The sequence below is a fragment of the Vidua macroura genome, chromosome 30, assembly GCF_024509145.1.
Source record: "Vidua macroura isolate BioBank_ID:100142 chromosome 30, ASM2450914v1, whole genome shotgun sequence".
Classification (NCBI taxonomy): Eukaryota; Metazoa; Chordata; class Aves; order Passeriformes; family Viduidae; genus Vidua; species Vidua macroura.
This window is the reverse complement of record NC_071600.1, coordinates 2280729-2293660: the sequence shown is the minus strand read 5'-3', so window position 1 is coordinate 2293660 and position 12932 is coordinate 2280729. Positions and strand designations below refer to the sequence as shown.

The 12932-nt window shown below is 56.8% G+C and overlaps 1 protein-coding gene and 2 pseudogenes across 1 annotated transcript; 2 read left to right on the top strand and 1 right to left on the bottom strand.

Moving 5' to 3' along the window:
• LOC128820667 (uncharacterized) overlaps positions 1–12932 on the bottom strand; it is a 2212279-nt pseudogene that overhangs the window by 1037037 nt on the left and 1162310 nt on the right.
• The window catches only part of LOC128820669 (uncharacterized), a 1091286-nt pseudogene that overhangs the window by 916444 nt on the left and 161910 nt on the right, over positions 1–12932 (top strand).
• Positions 4671–11403, top strand: LOC128820647 (serine/threonine-protein kinase pim-1-like). Its single transcript, XM_054001450.1, has 8 exons — positions 4671–4779; positions 6920–7506; positions 7617–7667; positions 7872–8238; positions 8881–9060; positions 9316–9465; positions 9654–10299; positions 10432–11403. The coding sequence occupies exons 1-6, from the start codon at positions 4671–4673 to the stop codon at positions 9420–9422; spliced, it is 1401 nt and encodes a 466-aa protein (XP_053857425.1). The 3' UTR covers positions 9423–9465; positions 9654–10299; positions 10432–11403.

Genomic DNA, 12932 nt, shown 5'->3' with positions numbered 1-12932 from the left:
GGAAGGGAACAACCCAGCCCCAGGGTTCCAGGGGCGGATGTGCCACAGCCACCAGAGGCCAAGGGCAGCCAGATCAGATGGTGCTGGCAGATTTTGTCCTTGGATATAGGGGATTTTAGAGGTGGAATACCAGTTTTGGATCTGGTTGCCGGGAGGTGAAGAACGGTTCTTGTCCATAGGAAGGAAAGCACGGAACACCGGTGTTTCATGGCCAGATGAAAAGTGGCCACCAGAGGCCAAGGGCAGCCAGACCTCTCTGTTCTGGTACTTTTTTGTCTGAAAGCAACCCTTGGATATAAGGAATTCTGGAGGTGGAATCCAAATTTTGGCCATTTCTGCATTGGTAAAAGGGGTGGTTCTTTTCCATAGGAAGGAAAGCACAGAGCCCAAGTGTTTCAGGGCAGAAGAGGAGAGAGGTGGCTCCTGGGAGGCTGAGCCAGCCAGACCTGTCTGTCCTGGCAGCTTTTGTCACTGAGAAATCCTTGGATCTAGGGAATTCTGGAGGAACATTCCCAACTTTGGCCATGGGCATCTGGTCGAGATGGATGGTTTTTCCCATAGGAAAGAAAAGCACAAAGCCCAGGTGTTTTGGAAGAAGATGAGAGGTGGCCACCATAGGCCAAGAGAGTCAGACCTGGCACCTTTCATCTGGGAGGAATCCTTGGATGTACAGAGTTTTGGAGGTGGAATCTCAGTTTTGGAATGGGCACCTGGTAAGGAAGAAGGGTTCTTTTCATCAGAAAGGAAAACACAAAGCCCCAGTGTTTCAAAGGCAGATAAGAATCAGCTCTTTGGAAACCAAGGCCAGCCAGACTTGTCTCTCCTGGAAGCTTTCATCTGGGAGAAATCCTTGGACACAGGGAATCCTGGAGGTGGATTCCCAACTTTGGCCATGGGTGCCTGGATGTGGAAGGTGCTTTTTTCCCATAAGAAAGAAAAGCACAGGATCCCAGTGTCTCAAAGGCAGATGAGAGGTGGCCCCTGGGTGGCTAAGCCAGCCAGACCTGTCTGTCCTGGCAGATTTCATCTGGGAACAATCTTTGCATAGAAGCAAAATAAGAGGAGGAATCCAAATTTTGGCCATGGGCACCTGGAGGAGAAGGACAGTTCTTTCCACAGGAAGGAGAGCACAGAGCCCCAGTGCCCCAGGGGCTGACAAGCAGCAGCCCTTGACATGCCAAGGTCAGCTGGACCTGTCAGGTGGCCCCCAGGTGGCCCAGCCAGCCAGGCCTTGATGCCTTGAGAGGCCACCTAGAGCAGAGGCTGGACAGTGTGACAGGAATAAAGGAGGGATTTATTGAAAAGGCCTTCAAAGGATCCACCTTGGGCAGTACAAGGGCCTGGCTGAGGGTATACCCAGGATGGACGACAGGTCACACGTTTGCACACTTTTATAAGTTTTGGCTCATTTCCATATTGGGGTTATTTGTCCAATTACACCTTCAGGTTATGCAGTCCCACCCTCCCAGTCTGCTCTCCTCAACTCGCTGTTGTTTTCACTTTTTGGGCCTGAAGCTGCAGCGGTGTCCTTGGTTCTCGGGCTGGAAAAGGATTGTTTTGTCTGACTGCACTGTGAAGAGAACTTGCTGACACTCTGTATGATGTTCAGAGTTACAGACTGATGCAGTGCAGAATCTGGAAAATATGAAAGCTAAAACTTCAGGCACCAGCCTGTCCCACGTTCCCTTGGCTCCATGGGGACCCACAGTGTCACAATGGCTCCTCCGCGACACTCTGGGCTGCACAGTGTCACCCTGGGCCCTCGGTTCCATGGGAGTTTCACAATGGTCTCCTCTGGTTCCACGAGGTCCCCACAGTGTCACAACTGAGCCATGGTTCCATGAGGTTCCCCAGTGTCACCAGGGTGTCCTTGGACCTGCATTGTCACAACTGACCCATGGCTCCATGAGGTTCCCCAGTGTCACCAGGGTGTCCTTGGACCTGCATTGTCACAACTGACCCATGGTTCCATGAGGTTCCCCAGTGTCACCGTGGTCGCTGTCAGAGGCTGGATGAGATCGATGTCCTGAGACACCTTGGGTTGAGCTGTCAATCAGTCACACAGCTGGGACAGCGCTAACCCAGCTCTGAACGCCCGAGCAATCACAAGTCCAGCTGGGGGGAGGCCCACGAAGGCCCAGGGGCTTAAAACCAAGGAGCACAAGGTCAGCCCCTGCTATGGACTCTGCCTTCCCCTGGGGTTTGTGTCTCAGCCACACTGGAACCCCAGGAGCTGGGAGCCACAGGTGTGTCTTTCTATGGAGCTTCTGTCTTTCTGTCTCTCTCTCTTTCCTCTCCTTCTAATGCTCTTTCTATGTGTCGTGGTTTGACATGGAAGTGAATTTTTTCCAGGAAGTTGGGTCAAACCAATCAGTGGTCAGGTTTAGATATTGGCACCTAGAGTAACCACTGAAAGTATGGACACACCTCTGAGAACACAGGGGGTTAAAAGCAAGAACTCCCAGGGGAACTGTCTCTTTGGTTCCGGTCGTCAGAGAGTGCAGATTCTCCCCTGCCCGGCCATGGGCTGGGTGGGGGAGGGGAAGCCATGTGGCCTTGTCCAGGTGGGCCGAGGGGCTGAGGGTCTGGAACCGAGCCAGCTCCTGGATGGAAGGGTGGAGAGAAGCGGAGATGCCTTTGTTCCCCCCCCACCACAGAGGGAAAGAGACAGAGAGCCTGGCGGCACCTGGAAATTTGCCGGCAGAGGAGAAGGAGAAGGGGGGGGGAATGATGTCTAGCGTGGGAGACAGAACGCTGGACCGAGATATCAGCCGTCCGGGGAGTCTGAACTTTTAACCCTTTCCAGGAAATGAGGGCTTTGTAAAATATTACTCCTCCTTGATTTGTAGTGGAAGAGAGACAGTCCGGGACCTGAGACGTTAGAAGAAGAAATATTTAGGTGGAGGAGATGATGAAGTAGCTTTTGGCTGGACTTTTCTTGTTAGCCATGGAGTGAACCAAAATCTCCTGCAATAGAGACTGCATTTTAGGGGGATGCAGTGGTGACCCAGGGAGACCTGCTTCAGCTTCTAACAGCACAGGAATGGCAAGAACTGAAGAAAGCTGAGGAGGGAATGGTGATACCCTCTGTCTTTGGGAAGAAGATGATTCCTGTTCTTGGACCCTCGGCCCCAGGGGAAAATGGGGGGGACTGTAGTCCCAGGATGAGAAGCTGAACTGTTGTACCTTTGGGTCCATGGCAAAGCATCCTTAAAGGAGCCCTATGAGCAGTCTGTCCATGCACGGTGGTGAGAGCACTGTGACATGGAATGGAGAGTGTCACACTGGCAGATTTTTTTCCGGGCGGTTGCCATGTGTGACAGGGAAACACAGGGTGTGGCAACTGTGTTTCCTGGGGGGTCTGTGGCGCAAGAGAGACCCTTGATAGCTTGAGTATTGCTTATCTGAAAGGTGGTAATTTGATCAAGAATCCCGGGTGATGTTTCATGGTGGGTGTTTCAGGAATTGGGAGGAGGAGGGGTGTTTTAAAAGGCCTTCATACCGGATTTAGTTTATGTGTTTTCAGTAGTAGTAGTAGTTTAATAAAGTTTTTTTTTTCTTTCTTATTAAGCTTGGGCCTGCTCTGCTCTGTCCTTGATAACATCTCACAGCATTTATTTGGGGAAGGTGCATTTTCATGGGGGCGCTGGCATTGCGCCAGTGTCAAACCATGTCCAGATTTCTTCCTCTTGCCCACCCCTGTTCCCTCCCCTGCACACAGCCCATCCCTGTTTGCCCTTTCCTCTCTGGCCCCACTCCCCATTGCAGTTCCTGACTTGGCACCATGGGAACGGCCCTTGGGGAGCAGGATCATCCCACAAGTGCTGCAGGAATTGTCTGCAGGCTCCTGCAGTGCCTCGTGCTGCTCCCTTGCCAGAGGCAGCCCAGGCCAGGGGGGCACATCTGGGCTGCTGTGTCTGCCTGTGGGGCTCCCTGTTCTGGGCAAGGAGGAGGAGCTGCAGAGGCTCTGCAGGACTGACAGGATGGGCTTTGGGGCTGTGAGGAGAAGCTGAGGGACCTGGGCTGCTGCAGCTTCTGAAGAGGAGGCCCAGGGCTCCTCCTGCAACTGCTCCAAGGGTGGTTTCAGAGAATCACAGAACCAGTCAGGCTACCAAAGACCTTGGATATCATCAAGTCAAATCTGTGCCCTGACACTGCCTTGTCTCCCCTGAGCCTCCTCTTCTCCAGGATCAACAACCCCAGCTCCCTCAGCTGCTCCTCACAGGACTTGTGCTCCAGACCCCTCACCAGCCTTGCTGCCCTTCTCTGGACACGCTCCAGCCCCTCAATGTATTTCACTGCCCTGCTCCTGCTGGCCACAACATTCCTGATCCAGACCAGGAGCCATTGGCCTTCTTGGCCACCTGGGCACACGGCTGGCTCATGTCCAGCCTGCTGTCCATCAGTCCCTGCAGGTCCCTTTCTGCCTGGCTGCTCTCCAGCCCCTCTGTCCCCAGCCTGGAGCGCTGCAGGGGTTGTTGTGGCCAAAGTGCAGGACCCGGCACTTGGACTTGTTAAACCTCACCTTGTTGGATTTGGGCCCTGGATCCAGCCTGTCCAGGGCCCTGTGCAGAGCCCTCCTACCCTCCAGCAGATCCACACTCACACCCAGCTTGGTGTCATATGCAAATTTATTGATGGTGGACTCAGTCCCCTCATCCCGGTCATCAATGCAGATATTGAAATCCACGCTGGCTGGCTCTGACCCCTTGGCCATCCTGTGGGTGCCCTGTGATGGCTCTCAAGGTGATCTGTTCCAGAACCTTGCCGGGCACCGAGGTCAGGCTGACAGGCCTGGAGTTCCCCAGATCCTCCTTCCAGCCCTTCTTGGGGATGGGCTCACACTGGCACCTCCAGTGCTCGGGCACCTCCCTGCTGAGCCAGGACTGATGGGAAATGATGGAGAGCAGCTTGGGGAGCTCATCCACCAGCTCCCTCATCCCCCTAGGATGGATCCCATCCCATCCCATACACCTGTGAGCATCGGAGTGGCTCAGCAGGTCACCAGCTGCTTCCTCCTGGACTACAGGGGCTGTTCTGCTCCGTCCCCATCCACCAGCTCAGGAGGACAATTGTCCTGAGGACAACCTCTCTTACTATTGAAAAACTGAGGCAAAGAAGGGTTTAACTACCTCAGCCTTTTCCCTATCTTTAGTGACTGCATTTGCCACCACATCCAATAGTGAATAGATGTTGTCCTTGCCCTTCCTTTTACCACTGATATATTAATAAAGATATATTTCTATAGACCTCTACAGAAGTGGCCAGATTGAGTTTTAAGTTGGCTTTTGCCTCTCTAATTTTTTTCCTATGTGGCCTAGCAACCCTTTGAAGGGTTTCCTGCAATACCTGACCCTCCTTCCAAAGATGATACACCCTCTTTTTTGCTCCTTAGTCCTTACAACACTCCTTGCCCATCCAGGCCGGCTGTTTCCCTCGTCAGCTCATCTTTCAGGACACTGGCATAATTGGTTCCTGTGCCTTCAAGATTTCTGTTTTGAAGCACACCCACCCTTCCTGGACCCCTTTGTTTTTAATGGCTGCTTCCCAAGGTACTCTCAAATAAGTCTCTTTAATAAGCCAAAGTCTGCCCTCTGGAGATCCAGTGTGGAAGTTGTATTGATGCCCCTCCTTTTTTCACCAAATTCTGAAAACTCTGTAATATCATGGTCAGTGTGCTCCAGATGGCCTCCAACCCCCACATGTCCCACCAGCCCTTCTCCAGTTCACCAGTTTGTGAACAGCAGGTCTGGGTAGTCCCTCCCCTGGTGGGCTCACTCACCAGCTGTGACAAGAAGTTGTCCTCATACACTCTAGGAACCTCCTGGACTGCCTCTTCTCTGCAGTGTTGAGGTCGCAGCAGATAGCTGGCAGGTTAAAGGCACCTACAAGCACAGGGTCTGGTGGTCTTCAAACAAACTCTGAACTTTTCAATTCAGAGAAGAGGTGACAGAAGCATTCCCCAAGTGATCTTCATGCTGAATGTCTCCTTGGGAGCTCTGGGCACGGGGAAGAATGAGCCCCTTGAGGGCTGACCCTGTTTGGACAAGCTGCTCCTCAGCCCCAGTCTCACCAGGTCTGACATGGCCCACCTGGCACTGACATCCCTGTGCCCTGCAGCAGAACCTTGTCCCTGAGCTCTGCAGCTCCATGTCCCAGCCAACTGCACCGTGTCCCACCTGCTCTCCTCAGGGCTCTGCCTGCACACAGGCCCAGGAGAAGTTTTCCTCTTGGTAAGGAAAGAATGGAAAAGCCTGAGCAGGTTTCCTGAACAACAAACCCCACTCAGGAAGCACCTGCTCAGTACAGGCTGCCTGGAATGGTGTCACCTTTCTACAAGGGACAGTGTGACCAGAAATGATCTCTGGAAGCAGAATTCTCTGAGCCCTTCAGCTGAATTCTCTGTCCCTGTCCTTTCCCTGGATCTCTGTTGCAGATGGAAGCTGCTGGTGCCATTCTCACCTTTAACCTCCCTTTTGAATGCCAACAGATGTTCCCAAGTGTGTTAAACAAATGCTGCTGAATGTTTATGCAGAGCTTTTTGGTTCCTCATGGAACCAAGCACACCCTTGTGACACAGCGGGGGCTCATGGAACCAGTGGTCCATTGTGACACTGCCAATTCAAGAAAACCATGGCGACACCATGGAACCTCATGGAACAGAGGATGCATGGTGACACAGCAGAGCCACAGTTGCAGCAGCAGCAGTGGCAGCAGCGGCTGCAGCAGAAAAAGAAGCGACTTTGTCGAGTCCCTCTTGCTCTTCCCCTCCCTCTTCCGCTGTCCCGCACCTTCTCCCACTCTCCCTTTCCCGATGTCCCCTCCTCTCCCAGTCTCTCTCTCCCTATGCCGGGCCGAGCCATGCCTCCGGCCCGCCCCCGGCCCCGGGCGGGGCTGCCCCGTCCCTGTCCCTGTCCCTGTCCCCGTCCCCGTCCCCGTCCCCGTCCCCGTCCCCGTCCCCGTCCCTGTCCCTGTCCCTGTCCCTGTCCCTGTCCCCGGCCGTCCCGCCGCGGTCTCGCCCCCGCCCGGCTCTGGCCGTGCTGGCGCTGGCGCTGCTGGGCGGGCATCAGTGCCTGGGGCTGGGGCGGCATCGCCGCCCTTTGGCTCCGCCTGGCCCGAGCCCGGCCCCGGCCCCGACGTGGGCTCCAGTCCCGGCCCCGGCCCCGGCTCCCCCCGGGCCCCGCGGAGGACACAGGCGGCGCGGCCGCTGCCGCCGCCTCCGCTGCGGCTTCCCCGGCCCGAGCTCCGCCGCTCGGCAGCGCGGCCGCCGGCCCCGAGCCGCCGCTGTCCCGTTGCCAGCAGAGAACGCCTGGGGATGGCCGGCCCGGGGCGCTCGGGGGGCGCTCGGGGGCCGCTCCTGGCCCCGGGCCGAGCGCTGACAGCCGCGTCCCGCCCGCAGGGAAGGCGCAGGAGGCCCTGCAGGAGCGCTACCGGCTGGGTTCGCTGCTGGGCAGCGGCGGCTTCGGCAGCGTCTTCGCGGCCACGCGGCTCTCGGACGGCGCCCCGGTGAGCGGCGGGGCCGGCGGCGGGCGCAGGAGGAGGAGGAGGAGGAGGAGGAGGATGGGGCTGGGCTAGGCAGGGGGCGAGCTGAACCCGCTGCTGTCCCTTGCTCGCAGGTGGCCATCAAAAGGGTGCCGCGGGATCGCATCCGGCACTGGGGCGAGCTGGTGAGTGAGCGGGGCCAGCGGCAGAAGCCGGGCCGTGCCGGGCGGGGATGAGCCGGGGCCCGGCAGGGTGGGAGCTGCCGGGAGCCCTGCAGGGAGAGCGGGCGTGGGCTGAGCGGGGCATGCAGAGCATCCCGGGCTGGCTGAGGGCTTCCCCAGCCCCGGCACGGCCTCAGCCCCACTGACGGCATCGCGCTCCTCCCGCAGCCCGACGGCACCAGCGCACCCCTGGAGATCGTGCTGCTGGCCAAGGTGTCCACTGGCTTTCCTGGTGTCGTCCAGCTGCTGGAGTGGCTCGAGCTCCCCAACGACATCGTGATGGTGCTGGAGCGCCCAGAGCGGTCTCAGGACCTGCACCATTTCATTCGGGCACGGGGGTTCCTGTCCGAGGAGGAGGCGCGGGGGCTGTTCCGCCAGGTGCTGGAGGCCGTGCGGCACTGCACCAGCTGCGGGGTCCTGCACAGGGACATCAAACCAGAGAATATCCTGCTCGACCTGGCCACCGGGCAGGCCAAATTGATCGACTTTGGCTGTGGCACCTACCTGCAGGACGCAGCCTACACTCACTTTGCAGGTGAGCCCAGGCAGGGGTGTGCTCCTGGAACTGGTATGTTAGGGCCCAACATCTCACAGCCCAAGCTGGGTGTGCCAGCGGGGATTCTCCCTTTTGCTGCCCTTCATGGCACTGAGTCTTCAGCTGAGTTGCTTTTGAGCAGGGCTGGGTGGGGAGCCAGCTTCCAGCCCTGCTGGCAGCCTTTGCCCACCACTCTGCCCAGGACTGGGGCTGGGGCTGGGGCTGCCAGCCTGACAAAAACACCCGTGGGTGGGGGTAGCAGAGACGGTTGGCCAGAACCTGTGGCCCAGCTGGTTTGTGTGCAGGTGAGAAAGGGCCTGAACTGCTTCACTCACCTGGTTTGTTTTGGTTTCATAATGGTTTTTGGGGCAATGCAGGCAGGGAGGATGAAGGCATGGTTTTCCCCAGCACTGAGTGGGTTTTTCCTTGTCATGGCCGGGCCTTGCCAGGGCTTTTGCCGCTCTCTTCCGACACCAGTGGCTTCTTTTCCAACCCTGAGTCTGTACACAAGTCCCAGGTGCTGGCGAGAGGGCAGCGGTCACCCCGTGTGCCACTGGGGCAGCCCCCGCATGCCCAGGGATGCTGGGGCCAGGCTCTGGGAGCAGCAGCATCCCCCTGCTGAACCCCATTTGTATTCCATAGGAACACGGTCATACAGCCCCCCGGAATGGACCCACGCTGGCTGGTACTACGGCAAGCCAGCTACCATCTGGTCCCTGGGCATCCTGCTGCACCAGATGGTCTGCGGGGAGCACCCTTTCAGGAGGGGCCGGAACATCAGCTGGGACCATCAGCTCTCGCTGCCACAACGGCTCTCTCCAGGTGGATCCTCATCTCTGGCCACGGGGGCAATACCAGTGCTGGGAGACAGCAGCAGCTCGTGAGCATCCCGCTCTGGCAGCTGCTGAGGAGGGGGCACATGTGCTGCTCTCTTGCTCTCCTCCAAAACAGAGAATTGATGGGAAAGTTTAGGCCCAGCTCTGAGCACATCCAGCATGGCCTGGGCACGGGAATAGTGGGGCAAATCCAACAGGAGCCTTCTCCAACTGACCGGTGGGTTCTGGATTCTCTGCCCAGAGTGCCAAGATCTGATCAGGCGGTGTTTATCCATGCTGCACTTGGACAGGCCCTCATTAGAAGAGCTGTTCTGTGATCCCTGGATACAGGATATTCACCTGCCCTAGAAGAAGGGAGAGAGCCACAGGCACACTCTGATGCAGGGCCCTGGTAAGTTACAGCCCCACACACGCCTTGGCAATGAGAAGCAAAGGAACCCAGACATTTTGTCCTGCCTGTGTCACTGCCCAGGGGTCATCAGATGGGAACACGCAGCCCTTGTGCTGGAGCTGAGCTGCTCTGCCCAGCACTGGTGGCCGCTATCCAAGCTGGTTTTGCTTGTCCTGGTTCCCTGACAGCTGGGGCCCTGGGCAGAACCCTGACAGCCTGGTCTGGCCCCAGGGAAGGAGAAGGAGGCCCTGGAGAAGCTGTACCAGGTGGGGCTGCTGCTGCTGGAGACACCAAGGACAACCTCAAGGACGACAATCTCTTCCTCGGCCTGGCCACCGGCAGCTGAAGATGATGGACTTGGATTCTGGCACCTTCTTCAAAGGCAGGCTCCACAGGGAATCTGCAGATGAGTCCACACGCAGGGGGATGCTCCCAGATTTGGGCATTGCTCAGCCTGGCTGGGAGCCAAAGGTTCCCCCTTTGCTGGGGCGGATGCAGCTGATCCTTCAGTCGGCTGCCAGGCTGCTTTTGGCAGGGCTGGGGGCATGGGCTGGGGTGGGTACGAAATGGGAGTGGGCTCCTGGCCCTGCCAACAGCCCCCAGCACCCACCGTGCCCCGGGCTGGGGCTGGGGCTGGGGCAGCCAGCCCGACACAAACCAACCCCCATGGTGGGAGCAGAGGTGGGACTCGAGAACCTGTGCAGGGGCTGCTTTGCTTTGCAGGCAAGGAAGGGCTTGGGCTGCTCCACTGCCCCTGTTTGCTTTGGGATCATTGTTATTTTGGGGGGCAGTGCAGGGGGGAAGGGAGAAAGCCTGGGCTTCCCTCACCTGTGGGTGGGTTTTTCCCTGGCATGCAGGGGTTGGGCCTTCCTCAAGGCCCTGACAGAGAGAAGATTTTTGAACTTTTTTCTTGTTTCCCCTTTTTGTCTGTAATCTATTTTCAATCATTGTTGTTTCTTTTTCTAGAGGAAGCGTTCCAGGTGGGGTCCAGTCTGGATGGGGAAGTGCTTGGGAGCAGCTGCGGCGTGGATGGGCCGTGCCCTTGGAGAAGGCTGAGGACATCGTTTGGGACCAGCTTTTCTTCCAGCGGTGGATGGCGTCAGGTGGGTCCCGTCTGCTTGGCATGGTGGGATCAGAGCTTTGGGGAGATGGCAGCGAGCACAGGAGCATCCTGCTCCGGGCAGCTGCTGAGGGCTGGATGTGCCGTGGCTGGCTGCAGGCTGGGCACATGTCCTGCCCTCCTGCTCTGCTGCCAAAGGCAGCAGTGATGGGCAGCTCTGGGCACCGCTCTGGGCACGGCCAGCATGGCCTGGGCACCGCGGGCGGCTGGGACAAGGGGACAGGAGCCTTCAGCTGACGGGCGCTTTCTGCTTTCTCTCCTTGCAGCCGGGCTCTGCGGGTGCTGAGGCTGCTCTGGGCTCTGCCAGGGCTCTGCTGGAGCTCAGCACCGGGCCAGAATCAGCCAAAGAAGAAATGGTGTGACCTGCAGCACAACCTTGCTTGAGCATTTCAGCAACACAGCTCAAGTTTGCAGAGTGTACACCTCCCAGGGAAAACACGACACCACCCAAAAAATAAACTTGTTCAAAAACTTCTGAAATTAAATCAATCTGGGATGACCCCAAATGACATTTTGCAGCTTGCTCAAGCTGTAGCTCAGCCCTTCTCTGAACTGTTCTCTCCCCCACCTGCCTTTTACTTCCCAACTGCTCCCTCTTTTCCCCCAGTGAGTTCCCAGCCCATGGCAGTCTCCATCACACTGCTGCCTTCCTTGGTGCCCCTCACCACGAGGAAGGCTGAACCCCAGGCTTAGGGACTCATCCTGGCACTGGCTGAGGAGCAGCAATGTCTCAGAGGTCCAGTGGGATTTTAGTGTCCTTCAGAGCTGCTCTCCAGCCCTCAGCTCTCCTCACTGCTGAGCTCCCACTCCCTTTTCCTCGTCCTTGCAGCAGGATGAGCTCTGTGAATCCCCTTGAGCCTCCCCACTCTTCCCAGCCCATGCATCCACCTCAGTTAGGCTGAAGCTGCAGCTTCTCTGTCTCCTCTGGCACACCAGTCCAGTGCCCTGTGCGGGGAGCCCCAGCCCCAGAGCACAGCACTCAGCAGTGCAGTCCGGGCTGGAGCAGCTGCCCTGCAGCCCTGGCTTGGCTCTTGGTGGCAAGGGAATGCTCCCTGTTTGCAGCTGTCCCTGCAGGATGGCCCCAGGGCAGAGCCCAGCCGGGCTCCCACTGCAGCCCCTGAAGCTTGGGGCAGGCAGTGGTGCCAGAGCTGAGGTTCACGGGGAGCACCCGCAGCTGTGGCTTGCAGTCAGTGTTGGCAAATGTTGTGTTCTCATCTCCTGCAGCCTGTGGGGAAAGCAACCTGTGCTGCCAGGCCTGTGTGTGCCAGGCCTGTGTGTGCCAGGGGCTCTTGGATGTCTCTGTACCCATGGACAGAAGGCTCTGTGTGTGCCAGGGGCTCTTGGATGTCTCTGTACCCATGGACAGAAGGCCCTGTCTGTGCCAGGGTTTCCATAATGTCTCTGTACCCATGGGTATGGAATAGCATGGACAGTGACAGTGTCAGTCACGTTGCTTGCACGCTCCTTCCTTTGCATACAAGACACATCCATGCACACCCCCATGCACAGATACATTAAAAGGACAGGGAGGGAGAGAGATTTCCCACAGAGCTCTAACTTTGGCATAACTCACCTTTTAGCTGCTGGCCAGTGGATTTTTTCCCCAGCTCTGTCTGAGAAGGTGTCCAGGAGCTGAAGGAGCAGCATTTAGAAGCAGTTTCAGGATTTCTAGGCAGGCAGTGGAGCTGACAACCATCCACGTAACTCACTGTATTCATCAGGATGTGCTGCTGGTTCTTTGGGAATATGGCCCAGTGGAGACACAAGACTTGGAAAAATCCCATCTCTCTGTGGATTTGTGCAAAGGGGGAGCAGCAGAAACACTTTGTGTCTGCTCTGGGGACACAAGGTCCAAGGAGCTGCGGTGGCAGACAGTGAGCTGGGCTGGTGGCAGGTGAAGTCCTGGTTCATGACATCCCAGAGTGGCACAGGACAATGCTCCAAGCACCCCCAACCCCCCTGATGAAGTCTTTCTGATGCTGCACATCCTACAGGAAAAGCTGCTGTCACACAATGCACTGGGATTTGTAAGTCCCATTTTCAGTACTTTTGGTCCAAGTTTCAAACTGCAATATTTTTGCTCTCAAGACACAGTCATGCACAATCCATCTCTCATCCTCCTATTGCTTCAACTCCAATTAAAAAAAAAAAATCTAAATACTGGAAACAAAACCGAAAATCTTTAGAAAAAGGATGCTAAGGTCAGTCTGTAAGATGGATCCAGGCCATCAGAACATGCCCCAAGTAAAGGAGTTCTCCTTTTAAAAAGATCAGTTACCTCTTAATCCAAAGTTACAGAAAATTTTCACTACAGAATATGCACAAAGTAAATGAGTTCTCCCTTTAA